The sequence below is a fragment of the Rattus norvegicus genome, chromosome X (genome assembly GCF_036323735.1).
Source record: "Rattus norvegicus strain BN/NHsdMcwi chromosome X, GRCr8, whole genome shotgun sequence".
Classification (NCBI taxonomy): Eukaryota; Metazoa; Chordata; class Mammalia; order Rodentia; family Muridae; genus Rattus; species Rattus norvegicus.
The window spans coordinates 47,307,336-47,326,371 of record NC_086039.1 but is presented as its reverse complement, the minus strand read 5'-3'; the positions used below and the strand labels follow the sequence as shown (position 1 = coordinate 47,326,371).

The 19,036-nt window shown below is 36.1% G+C and overlaps 1 protein-coding gene across 2 annotated transcripts in view; it reads left to right on the top strand.

The window, feature by feature from the left end:
- Cfap47 (cilia and flagella associated protein 47) overlaps nucleotides 1–19,036 on the top strand; it is a 355,085-nt gene that overhangs the window by 177,798 nt on the left and 158,251 nt on the right. For both annotated transcript variants that reach the window (XM_063280369.1, XM_063280368.1), the window contains exons 35-37: nucleotides 320–436; nucleotides 12,433–12,567; nucleotides 16,559–16,674. In XM_063280369.1, the coding sequence (XP_063136439.1) occupies nucleotides 320–436; nucleotides 12,433–12,567; nucleotides 16,559–16,674 (368 nt within the window). The remainder of the gene's footprint in view (nucleotides 1–319; nucleotides 437–12,432; nucleotides 12,568–16,558; nucleotides 16,675–19,036) is intronic.

Here is a 19,036-nt window from a genome sequence, read left to right as displayed (position 1 = left end):
CTGCCTTTTTAAATGCCTTAGTAGTGACTCAAAAACATTAATGCTTACCATTGACTTGTTGTTTATACGTAAGTGTTGATACATTATTCTGTTTCACATGCTAAAATCCAAATTATCCTTTGTGGTACTATAAAGAAAACCTAAGGGGCTGGGGATTTAGCTCAGTGGTAGAGCGCTTACCTAGGAAGCGCAAGGCCCTGGGTTCGGTCCCCAGCTCCGAAAAAAAAAAAAAAAAGAACCAAAAAAAAAAAAAAAAAGAAAACCTACATTTATCTGTTTTTATTCCCTTAATTAAAACTCTATTTGCTTTAACTTCCAGATTGAGTCTTATTTTATAAATATGTACACACGACCAAAACGTCCAGAACAGTTTTTGCACAATTGCTTGATTATTATAAACAGTCTTCGTGAAATTGGATTTGATTTAAACATACAGGTCAGTACCTTCATATCTAAGTGCTTTCAAAGTTTATGCATTTTATTTCTTTAATTTGCTCATTTATACTATCCATGTGCTTACATATTTTAAATTTAATTTGAAACATGTTTTCTGAGTTGAACTATGTAAATTCAGATATGCCTACCAATTAATGCTCTGGATACTTAAAAACTAAGTAATTGTTTGATATTATATATAATTGTACTGTTTTAGAATCAGTTTTAGAATCTGGACATGAAAAAAATTTATTTTGGAATAAAACTGTATACATACACACACACACACACACACACACACACACACACACACACACACACATTGACCTGAAAGTAAGGTTTCTTTTTGGCATTTCATACCAAATTTTCACTGACAATAATAAAAAATACATATGTTCTTATGTTCTGTACCCTCTGTTACTTGGTAGGAGAGATAGAATATACAATTTGTTACTTAATCAGTATGTAGATTACATGAATCATTGAAATATATGTGCATTATAAAATAATGGTCATATGTAGATAAATATTAATAGGAATGTTAAAATGTAACAGAAGTCAGATGAAGGAAGAAATCACTGTGATCAAATCTATTCTACCTAACATTGTAAATACCAGCTGTCTTAGTTGATTCAATTGGATTTGGATTAGTCAAAAAGAGACATCATTTTTTATTGTTGCCTCAAGAAAATGGTGTGAACCAACAAGGGAGAGAGAGAGAAAAAGTCTGGGAATAAAATACCAACTAAGAATTTGTTCTGTAGATAGATTTGCCTTCTTCTTTTTTTTTTATTAACTTGAGTATTTCTTATATATTTTTCGAGTGTTGTTCCCTTTCCCGGTTTCCGGGCAAACATCCCCCTCCCCCCTCCCTTCCTTATGGGTGTTCCCCTCCCAACCCTCCCCCCATTGCCGCCCTCCCCCCAACAGTCTAGTTCACTGGGGGTTCAGTCTTAGCAGGACCCAGGGCTTCCCCTTCCACTGGTGCTCTTACTAGGATATTCATTGCTACCTATGAGGTCAGAGTCCAGGATCAGTCCATATATAGTCTTTATGTAGTGGTTTAGTCCCTGGAAGCTCTGGTTGCTTGGCATTGTTGTACATATGGGGTCTCGAGCCCCTTCAAACTCTACCAGGTCTTTCTCTGATTCCTTCAACGGGGGTCCTATTCTCAGTTCAGTGGTTTACTGCTGGCATTCGCCTCTGTATTTGCTGTATTCTGGCTGTGTCTCTCAGAAGCGATCTACATCCGGCTCCTGTTGGTCTGCCCTTCTTTGCTTCATCCATCTTGTCTATTTGGGTGGCTGTATATGTATGGGCCACATGTGGGGCAGACTCTGAATGGGTGTTCCTTCAGTCTCTGTTTTAATCTTTGCCTCTCTCTTCCCTGCCAAGGATATTCTTGTTCCCCTTTTAAAGAAGGAGTGAAGCATTCACATTTTGATCATCCGTCTTGAGTTTCATTTGTTCTAGGCATCTAGGGTAATTCAAGCATTTGGGCTAATAGCCACTTATTAATGAATGCATACCATGTTAGTCTTTCTGTAATTGGGTTAGCTCACTGAGGATGATATTTTCCAGTTCCAACCATTTGCCTATGAATTTCATAAAGTCATTGTTTTTGATAGCTGAGTAATATTCCATTGTGTAGATGTACCACATTTTCTGTATCCATTCCTCTGTTGAAGGGCATCTGGGTTCTTTCCAGCTTCTAGCTATTATAAATAAGGCTGCGATGAACATAGTGGACCACGTGTCTTTTTTATATGTTGTGGCATCTTTTGGGTATATGCCCAAGAGAGGTATAGCTGGATCCTCAGGCACTTCAATGTCCAATTTTCTGAAGAACCTCCAAACTGATTTCCAGAATGGTTGTACCAGTCTCCAATCCCACCAACAATGGAGGAGTGTTCCTCTTTCTCCTTATCCTCTCCAGCATCTGCTGTCACCTGAGTTTTTGATCTTAGCCATTCTCACTAGTGTGAGGTGAAATCTCAGGGTTGTTTTGATTTGCATTTCACTTATGACTAAAGATGGTGAACATTTCTTTAGGTGTTTCTCAGCCATTCGGCATTCCTCAGCTGTGAATTCTTTGTTTAGCTCTCAACTCCAATTTTAATAGGGTTATTTGTCTCCCTGCGGTCTAACTTCTTGAGTTCTTTGTATATTTTGGATATAAGGCCTCTATCTGTTGTAGGATTGGTAAAGATCTTTTCCCAATCTGTTGGTTGCCGTTTTGTCCTAACCACAGTGTCCTTTGCCTTACAGAAGCTTTGCAGTTTTATGAGATCCCATTTGTCAATTCTTGATCTTAGAGCATAAGCCATTGGTGTTTTGTTCAGGAAATTTTTTCCAGTGCCCATGTGTTCCAGATGCTTCCCTAGTTTTTCTTCTATTAGTTTGAGTGTGTCTGGTTTGATGTGGAGGTCCTTGATCCACTTGGACTTAAAGCTTTGTACAGGGTGATGAGCATGGATCAATCTGCATTCTTCTACATGTTGACCTGCAGTTGAACCAGCACCATTTGCTGAAAATGCTATCTTTTTTCCATTTGATGGTTTTGGCTCCTTTGTCAAAAATCAAGTGACCATAGGTGTGTGGGTTCATTTCTGGGTCTTCAATTCTATTCCATTTGTCTATCTGTCAGTCTCTGTACCAATACCATGCTGTTTTTATCACTATTGGTCTGTAATACTGCTTGAGTTCAGGGATAGTGATTCCCCCTGAAGTCCTTTTATTGTTGAGGATAGTTTTAGCTATCCTGGGTTTTTTGTTATTCCAGATGAATTTGTAAATTGTTCTGTCTAACTCTTTGAAGAATTGGATTGGTATTTTGATGGGGATTGCATTGAATCTGTAGATCGCTTTTGGTAAAATGGCCATTTTTACTATATTAACCCTGCCAATCCATGAGCATGGGAGATCTTTCCATCTTCTGAGGTCTTCTTCAATTTCTTTCTTCAGAGGCTTGAAGTTCTTATTGTACAAACCTTTTACTTGCTTGGTTAAAGTCACACCGAAGTACTTTATATTATTTGGGTCTATTATGAAGGGTGTCGTTTCCCTAATTTCTTTCTCGGCTTGTTTCTCTTTTGTGTAGAGGAAGGCTACTGATTTATTTGAGTTAATTTTATACCCAGCCACTTTGCTGAAGTTGTTTATCAGCTTTAGTAGTTCTCTGGTGGAACTTTTGGGATCACTTAAATATACTATCATATCATCTGCAAACAGTGATATTTTGACTTCTTCTTTTCCGTTCTTTATCCCCTTGACCTCGTTTTGTTGTCTGATTGCTCTGGCTAGAACTTCAAGAACTATATTGATTAAGTAGGGAGAGAGTGGGCAGCCTTGTCTAGTCCCTGATTTTAGTGGGATTGCTTCAAGTTCTCTCCATTTAGTTTAATGTTAGCAACTGGTTTGCTGTATATGACTTTTACTATGTTTAGGTATGGGCCTTGAATTCCTATTCTTTCCAGGACTTTTATCATGAAGGGGTGTTGAATTTTGTCAAATGCTTTCTCAGCATCTAATGAAATTATCATGTGGTTTTGTTCTTTCAGTTTGTTTATATAATGGATCACGTTGATGATTTTCCGTATATTAAACAATCCCTGCATGCCTGGGAAGAAGCCTACTTGATCATGGTAGATGATTGTTTTGATGTACTCTTGGATTCGGGTGGCCAGAATTTTATTGAGTATTTTTGTGTTGATATTCATAAGGGAAATTAGTCTGAAGTTCTCTTTCTTTGTTGGGTCTTTGTGTGGTTTAGGTATAAGAGTAATTGTGGCTTCATAGAAGGCATTCGGTAGTGATCCATCTGTTTCAATTTTGTGGAATAGTTTGGATAATATTGGTATGAGGTCTTCTATGAAGGTTTGATAGAATTCTGCACTAAACCCGTCTGGACCTGGCTTCTTTTTCGTTGGGAGACCTTTAATGACTGCTTCTATTTCCTTAGGAGTTATGGGGTTGTTTAACTGGTTTATCTGTTCCTGATTTAACTTTGGTACCTGGTATCTGTCTAGGAAATTGTCCATTTCCTGAAGATTTTCAAGTTTTGTTGAATATAGGCTTTTATAGTAAGATCTGATGATTTTTTGAATTTCCGCAGAATCTGTAGTTATGTCTCCCTTTTCATTTCTGATTTTGTTAATTTGGAAACACTGTCTGTGTCCTCTTGTTAGTCTGGCTAAGGGTTTATCTATTTGTTGATTTTCTCAAAGAACCAACTTTTGGTTCTGTTGATTCTTTCTATGGTCCTTTTTGTTTCTACTTGGTTGATTTCAGCTCTGAGTTTGATTATTTCCTGCCTTCTACTCCTCCTGGGTGTATTTGCTTCTTTTTGTTCTAGAGCTTTTAGGTGTGCTGTCAAGCTGCTGACACATGCTCTTTCCTGTTTCTTTCTGCAGGCACTCAGCGCTATGAGTTTTCCTCTTAGCACAGCTTTCATTGTGTCCCATAAGTTTGGGTATGTTGTACCTTCATTTTCATTAAATTCTAAAAAGGTTTTAATTTCTTTTTTTAATTCTTCCTTGACCAGGTTATCATTGAGTTCAATTTCCACGTGCATGTGGGCATTCTTCCCTTATTTTTATTGAAGACTAGCTTTAGGCCGTGGTGGTCTGATAGCACGCATGGGATTATTTCTATCTTTCTGTACCTGTTGAGGCCCGTTTTTAACCAATTATATGGTCATTTTTGGAGAAAGTACCATGAGGAGCTTAGAAGAAGGTATATCCTTTTGCTTTAGGATAGAATCTTCTATAAATATCTGTTAAGTCCATTTGGCTCATGAGTTCTCTTAGTCTGTCTACGTCTCTGTTTAATTTCTGTTTCTATGATCTGTCCATTGATGAGAGTGGGGTGTTGAAATCTCCTACTATTATTGTGTGAGGTGCAATGTGTGTATTGTGCTTTAGTTAGGTTTCTTTTACGTATGTAGGTGCCCTTGTATTTGGGGCATAGATATTTAGGATTGAGAGTTAATCTTGGTGGATTTTTCCTTTAATGAATATGAAGTGTCCTTCCTTATCTTTTTTGATGACTTTTAGTTGAAAATTGATTTTAGTTGATATTAGAATGGCTACTCCAGCTTGCTTCTTCTGACCATTTGCTTGGAAAGATGTTTTCCAGCCTTTCACTCTGATGCAGTGTCTGTCTTTGTCTCTGAGGTGTGTTTCCTGTAGGCAGCAGAATGCAGGGTCCTCATTGCGTATCCAGTTTGTTAATCTATGTCTTTTTATTGGGGAGTTGAGGCCATTGATGTTGAGAGATATGAAGGAAGAATAGTGATTATTGCTTCATGTTATATTCATATTTGGATGTGAGGTTATGTTTGTGTGCTCTTCTTCTCTTTGTTTTGTTGCCAAGACGATTAGTTTCTTGCTTCTTCTAGGTTATAGCTTGCCTCCTTATGTTGGGCTTTACCATTTATTATCCTTTGTAGTGCTGGATTTGTAGAAAGATATTGTTTAAATTTGGTTTTGTCATGGAATATCTTGGTTTCTCCATGTATGTTAATTAAGAGTTTTGCAGGATACAGTAACCTGGGCTGGCATTTGTGTTCTCTTTGGGTCTGTATGACTTCAGTCCAGGATCTTCTGGCCTTCATAGTTTCTGGCGAAAAGTCTGGTGTGATTCTGATAGGTCTGCCTTTATATGTTACTTGACCTTTTTCCCTTACTGCTTTTAATATTCTTTCTTTATTTTGTGCGTTTGGTGTTTTGACTATTATGTGACGGGAGGTGTTTCTTTTCTGGTCCAATCTATTTGAAGTTCTGTAGGCTTCTTGAATGCCTATGGGTATCTTTTTTAGGTTAGGGAAGTTTTCTTCTATGATTTTGTTGAAGATATTTACTGGTCCTTTGAGCTGGGAGTCTTTACTCTCTTCTATACCTATTAATCTTAGGTTTGATCTTCTCATTGAGTCCTGGATTTCCTGTATGTTTTGGACCTGTAGCTTTTTCCGCTTTACATTATCTTTGACAGTTGAAAATGATTTCTATGGAATCTTCTGCTCCTGAGATTCTCTCTTCCATCTCTTGTATTCTGTTGGTGAAGCTTGTATCTACAGCTCCTTGTCTCTTCTTTTGGATTTCTATATCCAGGGTTGTTTCCATGTGTTCTTTCTTGATTGCTTCTATTTCCATTTTTATTCCTTCAACTGTTTGATTGTGTTTTCCTGGAATTCTTTCAGGGATTTTTGTGTCTCCTCTCTATGGGCTTCTACTTGTTCATTTATGTTTTCCTGTAATTCTTTCAGGGATTTTTTTGTCTCCTCTCTATGTGCTTCTACTTGTTTATTTATGTTTTCCTGGAATTCTTTCAGGGATTTTTGCGATTCCTCTCTGTAGGTTTCTACTTGTTCTCTAACAGAGTTCTTCACATCTTTCTTTAAGTCCTCCAGCATCATGATCAAATATGATTTTGAAACTAGATCTTGCTTTTCTGGTGTGTTCCTGCGCTTGCCTCTCACCGTCAGATTATCTCTAGTGTTACTTTGTTCTGCTATTTCTGACAGTGGCTAGACTGTCCTATAAGCCTGTGTTTCAGGAGTGCTATAGACCTGTTTTCCTGTTTTCTTTCAGCCAGTTATGGGGACAGAGTCTTCTGCTTTCGGGCATGAAGTTTTTCCTATCTACAGGTCTTCAGCTATTCCTGTGGGCCTGTGTCTTGAGTTCACCAGGCAGGTCACTTGCAGCAGAAAAGTTGGTCTTACCTGTGGTCCCGAGGCTCAAGTTTGCTCTTGGAGTGTTGCTTATGAGCTCTCCATGGCTGCAGCAACCAGGAAGATCTGCGCTGCACTTTCCGGGAGCTTCGTTGCACCAGGGTTCCAGATGGCGTTTGGTGTTTTCCTCTGGAATCAGTAATGTGTGCAGAGTGCAGTCTCTTCTGGTTTCCCAGGCGTGTCTGCTTCTCTGAAGGTTTAACTCTCCCTCCCACGGGATTTGGGTGCAGAGAACTGTTTATCCGGTCTGTTTCCTTCAGGTTCCGGCGGTGTCTCAGGCGCAGAGGTCCTGCCGCTCCTGGGCCTAGGTTTGCCTTCTTAACGTTTTGTATTAGAGACATAAGCATAGATATATGTCAGAAATTTGAATGTAATAAAATTAAATAAGGGAATTGCCATGTTGTATTATAGAAATAAAGACCTGTAATTTTATAACATGGGTTAACATTTTAACATTTAACATTTTTAAAGGATATTTTTAATTTACATTTCACATTTTATTCCATTACCTGATTTCCCATCCATAAGCCCACTATCCCATCCCCCTCCCTTTCTTCTATAAGGGTGTTCTCCCTCCCCTACAACCCACCCTTCCTGCCTCACAGCCCTGACATTCCCCTACATTGGGGGGTCTGGCCTTGGCAGGACCAAGGGCTTCTCCTCCTACTGGTGCCCAGCAAGGCCATCCTCTGCTACATGTGCAGCTGGAGCCATGTGCACTCTACGGGTAGTGGTTTAGTCCCTGTGAGCTCTGGTTGGCTTTATTGCTGTTTTTATGGTGTTGTCAGCCTCTTCTGCTCATTGAATCCTTTCTGCAATTCCTCCAACTGGGACCCCATTTTCAGTTCAATGGTTTGCTGCTAGCATTTGCCTCTGTATTTGTCACAGTCTGGCTGAGGCTCTCAGGAGATGGCTATATCAGGCTCCAGTCATCATGCACTTCGTGGCTTCATCAATATTGTCTAATTATTTTGGCTGTATTTATATATGGTCTAGATCGCCAGATGGGACAGGCTCTGAATGAACATGCCTTCAGTCTCTGCTCTAATCTTTTTCTCCATATCCCCTCCTATGAATATTTTTGTTCCCCTTTTAAGAAGGGCTAAACCATCTGCACTTTGGTCATCCTTCCTTCCTTCCATCCTTCATGTTGTCTGTGAATTGTATCTTGGGCAATCCGAACTTCTGGGCTAATATCTACTCATCAGTGAGTGCATACCTAATGTGTGTATTTTTGTGATTGGGGTACCTCACTCAGGATGATAGTTCCATTCATTTGCCTATGAACTTAATGATGTCACTGTTTTTGAAACCTGAGTAGTACTCCCTTGTGTAAATATATCACATTTTCTGTATCCATTCCTCTGTTGAAGGGCATCTGAATGCTTTCCAGCTTCTGGCTATTATAAATAAGGCTGCTATGAACATAGTGGAGCACGTGTCTTTTTTATATGTTGGGGCATCTTGGGGTTATATGCCCAAGAGAGGTATATCTGGATCCTCAGGCAGTTCAATGTCCAATTTTCTGTGGAACCTCCAGACTGATTTCCAGAATGGTTGTACCAGTCTGCAATCCCACCAACAATGGAGGAGGGTTCCTCTTCCTCCACATCCTCGCCAGCATCTGTTGTCACCTGAGTTTTTGATCTTAGCCATTCTGACTGGTGTGAGGTGGAATCTCAGGGTTGTTTGATTTGCATTTCCCTGATAACTAAGGATGTTGAATATTTCTTCAGGTACTTCTCAGCCATTCAGTATTCCATAGCTGAGAATGTTTTGTTTAGCTCTGTACCCCATTTTTTAATAGGGTCATTTGACTCTCTGGAGTCTAACTTCTTGAATTCTTTATATACATTAGACATTAGCCCTCTATTGAATGTATAATTGTTAAAGTTCTTTTCCCAATCTGTTGGTTGCCAATTTGCCCGACTGACAGTTTACTTTAACTAACAGAAGCTTTGCAATGTTATGAAGTCCCATTTGTCAATTCTTGATCTTAGAGCATAAGCCATTGGACTTTTTGTTCAGGAAATTTTTCCGTGCGCCGATGTCAAGGCACTTCCCCACTTTTTCTTCTATTAGTTTCCATGTATCTGGTTTTAGGTAGAGGTCCTTGTTCTACTTAGACTTGAGCTTTTTACAAAGTAATTAAAATGGATCAATTTGCATTCTTTAAAGTGCTTACCTCCAGTTGAACCAGCACCATATATTAAAAATGCTGTTTTTATGTCCACTGTATGGTTTTAGCTCCTTTGTCAATGATCAAATGACCATAAATTTGTGGTTTCATTTCTGGTCTTCAATTCTATTGCAATGATCTACCTGCCAGTCTCTGTACCAGTACCATACAGTTTTTAGCACTATTGCTGTGTAATACAGATTGAGGTCAGGGATGGTGATTCTTTTATTGTTGAGAATAGTTTTTTACTATCCTGGGTTTTTTGTTATTACACATGTTTTTTGTAAATTGCTCTTTCTAGGTCTATGAAGAATTGTATTGGAATTTTGATGGGGATTGTATTGACTCTCAATACTAGATTGCTTTTGTCAAAATGGACATTTTTACTATATTAATCCTGCCAGTGAGCATGGGAGATCTTTCCGTCTACTGGGATCTTCAGTTTCTTTCTTCAGAGACTTTAAGTTCTTCTCCTACAGATCATTTACTTGCTTGGTTATAGTCACACCATGATATTTTATATTATTTGTGACTATCGTAAAGGTTGTCATTTCCCTAATTTCTTTCTCACTCTATTTATCCTCTTGAGTTGAGAAAGGCTTGAGTTAATTTTATACCCAGCCACATTGCTGAATTTGTTTATCAACTGTAGGAGTTCTCTGGTGGAATTTTTGGGGTCCCTTAAGAATATGATCATATCATCTGCAAATAGTAATATTTTAACTTCTTCTGTTCCAATTTGTATTCGTTTGGCTTCCTTTTGTTGTCCAATTGCTTTGGCTAGAATTTCAAATACTATATTGACTAAGTAGGGAGAGAGTGGGCAGACTTTTCTAGTCCCTCATTTTAGTGGGATTGCTTCAAGTTTCTCTGCATTTATATTTATGTTGGCTATTCGTTTACTGTATATTTATTTTACTATGTTCAGTTATGGGCCTTGAACTCCTGATCTTTCCAAGACTTTTATCATGAAAGGGTGTCAAATTTTGTCAAATGCTTTCTTTGCATCTAATGAAATGATCATGTGGTTTTTTTCCTTCAGTTTGTCTGTACACTGGGTTACATTTATTGATTTCTGTATATTGAAACATTCCTGCATCCCTGGGATGATGCCTAATTGATCATGATGGATGATTTGTTTTGATGTGTTCTTGGATTCGTGTTGCATGAATTTTATTGAGTATTTTCGCATCAGTATTCATAAGTGAATTTGGTTGGGTTTTTGTGTGGTTTAGGTATAAGCATAATTGTGTCTTCGTAGAAGGAATTGGATAGTGTTCCTTCTGTTTCTATTTTGTGGAGGAGTTTGAATAGTATTTGTATTAGGTCTTCTTCGAATATCTGATAGAATGTTATAGAAAACCATCTGGTCCTGGGCCTTTTTGGTTGGCAGACTTTTAATGACTGGTTCTATTTCTTTAGGAATTATGAGAATGATTAGGTGATTTATATTATCCCAATTTAATTTTGGTACCTGATATCTGTCTAGAAAATTGTTCATTTTAGACAATTTTTACAGGTTTGTTGAATATAGTCTTTGTAGTAGGATTTGTTGAATTTTGAATTTTGTCATTATGTCTCCCTTATCATTTCTACTTTCTTAATTTGGATAATGTCTTTCTCCCTTCTGGATAGTTTGGCTAATGGTTTATTTATCTTGTTGAATTTCTCAAAGAACCAGCTCCTGGTTTTGTTTAGTGTTCATATAGTTTTTGTTGTTGTTATTGTTGTTCTTGTTGTTGTTGCTGTTATTGTTGTTGTTGTTTCTATTTGGTTGATTTCAGCCCTGAGTTTGAGTATTTGCTGCAGTCTACTCCTCTTGGGTGTATTTGCTTATTTTTGTTCTAGAGCTTTCAGGTATGTTGTCAAACTGCTAGTGTTTGTTATTTCCAGTTTCTTTTTGGAGGCACTGAGAGGTATGAGTTTTCCACTTATCACTGTTTTCATTATCTCCCTTATATTTTGGTATACTGTGCCTTCATTTTCATTAAATTCTAAAACGTCCTTAATTTCTGACTTAGTTTCTTCTTTGACCAAGTCATCATTGAGTAGAGAGTTGTTCAGCTTCCATGTGTTTATGTGGGCTTTCTGTTGTTTTTCTTGTTATTGAAGACCAGTCTTAGTCCATAATGATCTCATAGTATGCATGGGATTATTTCATTCTTTTTGTATCTGTTAAAGCCTGTTTTGAGACTGATTATATGGTCAGTTTTGGAGAAGGTATCATGCGGTGCTGAGAGTCAGATATATTCTTTTGTTTGAGCATGAAATGTTCTATAGATATCTTTTAGGACCATTTGCTTCATAACTTTTGTTATTTTCCCTATGTCGTCGTTTATTATGTTTCCATGATCTGTCCATTGAGAAGAGTTGGGTGTTGAAGTTTCCCACTAGTGTTTTGTGAGGTGCCTTGTGTACTTTGAGCTTTAGTAAGCTTTCCTTTGAAAATGTAGGAATGTGGGTGCCCTTTCATTTGTACCGTTGATGTTCAGATTTTTCCTTTGACAAGTTTAAAGTGCCCTTTTTTATCTTCTTTGATGACTTTTGGTTGAAAGTAGATTGTATTTCATATTAGAATGGCTACTCCAGCTTGTTTCTGAGGGTCACTTGCTTGGAAAAGTTTTTCTAGCCTTTTACTATGAGGTAGTGTCTACCTTTGTCAGGGAGGTACGTTTCCTGTATGCAGCAAAATGCTGGGTCCTGTTTACATTTCCAGTAAGTTAGTTTTTTTTTTTTTTATTGGGGATTGGTTCCATTGATGTTAAGAACTATTAAGGAAAAGTGATTGTTGCTTTCTGTTATTTTTGTTGTTAGAGGTAGATTATGTTTGTGTGGTTATCTTCTTTTGGACTCGTTGAGAGAAGATTGCTTTCTTGCTTTTTCTAGGGTATGGTTTCCCTCCTTGTGTTGGTGTTTTCCATCTTCCCATTAAGTATATTCTTCTGTTTTTATGTCAACATTTCCATTCCATTGTTCAATTGAAACACTTATGAGTGGTTTGATATAATTTATTAACTGTTATCCTTCATTTACTCCTTGTATGTTATTTATACGTCCTACTACTTATGTCTTTCTTTTGTGAACCTAGGCCATCGACATCTGTGATCCAAACCCAGTTCTGATGCTAATGCTCTGTGTTTACATGTATGAGAGGCTCCCTACATACCTCCCCAAGAAAGTGGTCCCATTCACTTGTACTCTATATGATGTTGTAGTGGGACAGGTAAGAGTACCTTTAGAACTAACACTTATATATAGTGAAATAGTTGAGTGTTTTAGATGTTTGTTTCTTTTAAATAAAATTAAAACAAATGCCTTTGTGATGTAGTTATACTAAGGTTGAGTAAACTTTGTCAATTATTTTCTTCTAATAAAAGAAGAAAAATGGATAATTTCACTTAATAATCATCACTTCCTGTAAAATGATTGCTTTATCTTTTGTGGTTTACAGAGAATTATATTTTTCCAGGTGCAAGTTTAACATTTTGAGAGGATTCATATTTGCTGTTTCTCAGCCAATTTTATGTATTTCTCTTTATATTAATTTGGGGTGGAATATGATTGAGTACTATACTTTCTAGTCCTCTAGAATTTATCTTTAAAGATAAGATTTGACTGGTAGTTTGTAAGTATTTAGTTAATTATTAGAAAATTTCAGGTTTTTTTAATCAAAATATAGATTGCTCAGTTTGGAAGATAGAAAAGCAAGGCTGCTTTTCAATTTTCATTAGAATTGGAATGTTACCTCTTGTTTAATTTGATTTGTTTAATTCTTTGTCAGAGCAAAATAAATATAAATGTAATTTTTCAGGAGTGTTCATCTTAGTAATTCTCTAAATGCTATATTAGTGAAGGATGTTGGCTAATACATATAATTGCCCTTGAGATTTTTTGCCTAGAAAATAAATCGTAATTTAGAAGTGTCTTGTTCAAATTTTAAGGAACTAAACAGTCTCAACAATTTTCTGTGCATTTATTTTTTGTGTCATGTTTTTATCTCTTCAGACTTCTTGTTTCCTCTTATTCTCACTTTCTGTGTTTATGTTAGTGTATGTGTGTACATATTTATATTTGTGTATACATATGTGCTCTTATGTATGTTTGGAAGTCAGAAAACAGCTATGGGATTTGGTCATCTATTTCTGTTGCATGGTTCCCACAGATGAAACTCTAGTTTGCAGGCTTGGCTGCAAAAAACTTTACCTTTTGATTATCTAACCACCCCTTGTTTCTTCTTCCAGAAAGTAGTGACTATGTATTGAGAAGATGCTAAGTGATTGACCATGTATTTGTCAAGAATAGGATTTTGAGGACTAAGGACAAGGTTAATATTATAATAAATTAAATGATTTCCATTTTTACTATGTTTGTGTAGCAACAGATAGTACCCAGATCTTTAAATATTTTCAGCATATGCTCATCCATTTGGCTGAATGCCCGGTCCAATATTAGCTAATGATTAAATAACTATGAATTAATATCTTAAAAATTAAAGACCATTAACATAAGAACCTAATACCTTATGTATATATTTACTAAAATAATATTTATATATATACATTTTAGACAAGATATCAATATGCAAGATTGCTTTTACAAATATTGGGTAATTTTTAAGAAACAACAATAATTAAGTATCAGTGCTATATAGAACTTAAGTGTAAATTTCAATTTAAAAAATAACAAAATTTGAAATTACTAAGAATTTTGGCTATCCTTTGTATGAGTCACTACTTTAAATAATAATGTTAAAGTGATCTAATGTAACCTTCATTAATCCATCTCCATTTCCAAATTAGAGAGATAGCTCAGAGGTTAAGAGCATTGACTGCTCTTCCAGAGGTCCTGAGTTCAAGTCCCAGCAACCACATAGTAGCTCACAACCATGTGTAATGGGGTCTGATGTCCTCTTCTGTTATGTATGAAGACAGCTACAGTGTTCTCATGTACATAAAGTAAATAAATCTTTAAAAAAAGAAATTCACACAGAAGTTTCTATTCATGTGTCAGATAGAAAATCATAGTATATTAAAAGCAGTAAAAACAGATTGCAGTCATTTACTGTGATTATTCACATGTAATTGAACGTTCTTTAAAAAAAAGATCAGAAAATCGAAATGAACAATATGGTGCAAATTAATTGAACACCTTTGTGTCATCTGTCTCTTGTAAAATAGTGAATATACTTGTCATCATTAAGATGCCAGGGAGAGGTATGAAAGTCCCAGAACTATAAAACATTTGCAGTTTACAATGTAACACTCCATGTTTTCTTCTAAAAACAAAATGTTACTTATATTCTGGGATCAAAAAGCATTTTCTTTATAAATACTTGAAATGTACATACATACTTACATACATGTATACATTCATTCATTGTAAAATGGTACACCAAAAGAAATTGATTTGCATTAATACACTTATTCTATTAGTTACCATTTTTTTTACTGAACTAAGATAATAATTTTCTTCTTTAAATCTTTTCCATATTCTTTGTGAGGTATTGGAATATGAGGTATTATATGTGTTACAATCGTTTCACTTTTCTTTTTTTTTTTTTTTTAAAGATATATTTATTTATTATATATGAGTACACTGTAGCTGTCTTCAGACACACCAGAAGAGGGCATCGGATCTCTTTACAGATGGTTGTGAGCCACCATGTGGTTGCTGGGAATTGAACTCATGACCTCTGGAAGAGCAGTCGGGTGCTCTTAACCGCTGAGCCATCTCTCCAGCGCCCGACAATCGTTTCACTTTTCAAATACCTGGAGTTTTCCTTGGAATTAACCATTGTCCAGTAATACCTTATACTGAATATTGCCTCCATTCTACTTCTATACTTTCTGTAACTTCCTTGCATGTTATTAAAGAAACATATTCATGGTACTTGCTTAAAATAATGAGGCAGACTTATACAGGACTTGCTTAAAATGTTAATCTAAATTTTTATAAAATTGTCATTGTAGGTTATTAAGAATAACTCTGAATATAAAAATTAAAAAAAATAAGGATTTGTAACCAAGGAGTTAAAAGTATGACCAATGAATGAAGAGTTACTAAGCAGAGCCACTGGGATTAAAGTAAAATTCTGGCTAACTCATCTTTATAGCATTCTTGCCAAGAATAGAATAAAATATCTTCTGAAGAAGATTAGAGGATAAGGAGTTTGTTCTATTATGAATGAGGATTAGATTTCAAATGTGTAATATTTTGGATAAAGTGAGTTAAACAGAATCTTTCTAAAATTGTGGTTTTGATTACATGTTTGAAAAGATGAGGCTAAGCTACACCTAAGCTCAAAGGGGCTGGACTAGCATTCAACCAAGAATATCCCCTTCTTTCTTCCTAATACACTTGATTTGTTGATGTAGAAATTGAAAAACCTTACTGATACTTGGGCAAGATTGCCAAAGACTTGCGATGCCTCTCATAGAAAAACTTTGTAGAGAAAAAAAGTGACACCAGAGGACATGTTCTGTAGGCTTGCAGTGAAATCAAAATAATGAAATAAATACATTGTGAGAAATCAAGGCCATCAGACCAGGACATGAACAATAAATGATTTCTCAGAGTCCTGTTTTGCCTGTGCTGTTTTTTTCTCATACATATTATTAACTATTTGGACAATTTACACATGAATATAATATATCCTAATTTGTCTTTCCCCTACTCCCTCTTTTATATATTTTCAACCCTCTCAACCTTCCCTCATGCTCATCAATCCTCCTTCAATTGATGACTTTTGCCTTAGTTTTGTGACCAATTTAGTTTATCTGGGAGCACCTTTGTGACAATGGGATTGGACCTATCCACTGGAACCTGTGGAATCACCAGTCTGTACAGTTTTGACTTTGAATTATCATGACAATTATTAGAAGGCTTTCTTTAATTTAATAAATCATAAAATAGATAGAGGTACTAGTATTAAACATCACGTATGTAGTTGATATGTTAACTCATGCCTAATATTTTATATCACAGAAGGTTGAAAGTCGAAGTGAATGAGTTCCAGGTCATCCTCTTCTATATATAGCAAGGTCCTGTCCTACATACTTATAAATCCACATACTCTTCTATATATTTTAGTTAATAGTACACATTAAATTGAGGGTTTTCATGTGTAGAATGTCTATCTTCCTGGGTTAAAACTAAGAAATGGTGTCTTTGTGTAGGTTTTAATCTTCTGTGTACCATCTTTTACATCTACATAGATATTATTGAAAAATCCAAGCTTGAAGACTTTAGTGTACACGGCTACAATTGTTGGAAGAGATGCTAATGACTTCTGTCTTGCTCAAACAGGGAATGTTATAACAATTTCCCCAAAGTAAGTATTTAAAAATATTCTGTTATTGAACTTGATAAAACTAGATATTTAATATTTACAATAATTACTAAATATGTGAGTTTGATTTTTTTATACTGACTGATGCATAATGAAAAACTTTTAGTGAAAAATAGAATATTTATAGTTCTATAGTTCCTCTTTAATTGGCAATATAAAACAGCTAATTTGGGGACAAGAGAGATAACTCAGTAGTTAAGAGTACTGACTGCTCTTTCAGAAGTTGTGAGTTCAATTCCCAGCAACCTCATTGTGGCTCACAATCATCTGTAATGGGATCTGATGCCATCTTCTGGTGTGTCTGCAGACAGCTATAGTGTATTCATATACATTACATAAATAATGTGTTTTTTTTTTAAATCCTACTTTTAGGCATTATTTAATTAATTTTAATTTACTTTGTGTGTATGTGGGTCATAATGGTAACATAATAGATTTTTTGTATAGAAAAAGTATGTTGCATAAAGGAAATGCAACTAATACATACTAAAAGTATATATAATTTTATAATATATAATATGTATAGATTTTGATTATTATAGAAAGTGCTGTGATTGAAATTTAGAAGCTAGGTAAGAGAATGAAAAAAAAGATTAAAACTTTTTCAATTCTCAGCAATCCCACTAAAATCAGGAACTAGACAAAGCTACCCACTCTCTCCCTACTTATTCAATATAGTTCTTGAATTTCTAGCCAGAGCAATCAGACAACAAAAGGAGGTCAAGGGGATACAGATCGGAAAAGAAGAAGTCAAAATATCACTGTTTGCAGATGATATGATAGTATATTTAAGTGATCCCAAAAGTTCCACCAGAGAACTACTAAAGCTGATAAACAACTTCAGCAAAGTGGCTGGGTATAAAATTAACTCAAATAAATCAGTTGCCTTCCTCTACACAAAAGAGAAACAAGCCGAGAAAGAAATTAGGGAAACGGCACCCTTCATAATAGATCCAAATAATATGAAGTACCTCGGTGTGACTTTAACCAAGCAAGTAAAAGATTTGTACAATAAGAACTTCAAGACTCTGAAGAAAGAAATTGACGAAGACTTCAGAAGATCGAAAGATCTCCCATGCTCATGGATTGGCAGGATTAATATAGTAAAAATGGCCATTCTACCAAAAGCGATCTACAGATTCAATGCAATCCCCATCAAAATACCAATCCAATTCTTCAAAGAGTTAGACAGAACAATTTGCAAATTCATCTGGAATAACAAAAAACCCAGGATAGCTAAAACTATCCTCAAAAATAAAAGGACTTCAGGGGGAATCACTATCCCTGAACTCAAGCAGTATTACAGAGCAATAGTGATAAAAACTGCATGGTATTGGTACAGAGACAGACAGATAGACCAATAGAACAGAATTGAAGACCCAGAAATGAACCCACACACCTATGGTCACTTGATTTTTGACAAAGGAGCCAAAACCATCAAATGGAAAAAAGATAGCATTTTCAGCAAATGGTGCTGGTTCAACTGGAGGGCAACATGTAGAAGATTGCAGATCGACCTATTCTTATCACCCTGTACAAAGCTTAAGTCCAAGTAGATAAAGGACCTCCACATCAAACCATACACTCAAACTAATAGAAGAAAAACTAGGGAAGCATCTGGAACACATGGGCACTGGAAAAATTTCCTGAACAAAACACCAATGGCTTACGCTCTAAGATCAAGAATCGACAAATGGGATCTCATAAAACTGCAAAGCTTTTGTAAGGCAAAGGACACTGTGGTTAGGACAAAATGGCAACCAACAGATTGGGAAAAGATCTTTACCAATCCTACAACAGATAGAGGCCTTATATCCAAAATATACAAAGAACTCAAGAAGTTAGACCGCAGGGAGACAAATAACCCTATTAAAATTGGAGTTGAGAGCTAAACAAAGAATTCACAGCTGAGGAATGCCGAATAGGTGAGAAACACCTAAAGAAATGTTCACCATCTTTAGTCATAAGGGAAATGCAAATCAAAACAACCCTGAGATTTCACCTCACACCAGTGAGAATGGCTAAGATCAAAAACTCAGGTGACAGCAAATGCTGGCGAGGATGCGGAGAAAGAGGAACAGTTCTCCATTGTTGGTGGGATTGCAGACTGGTAAAACCATTCTGGAAATCAGTCTGGAGGTTCCTCAGAAAATTGGATATTGAACTGCCTGAGGATCCAGCTATACCTCTCTTGGGCATATAATCAAAAGATGCCCCAACATATAAAAAAGACACATGCTCCAATATGTTCATAGCATCCTTATTTATAATAGCCAGAAGCTGGAAAGAACCCAGATGCCCTTCAACAGAGGAATGGATACAGAAAATGTGGTACATCTACACA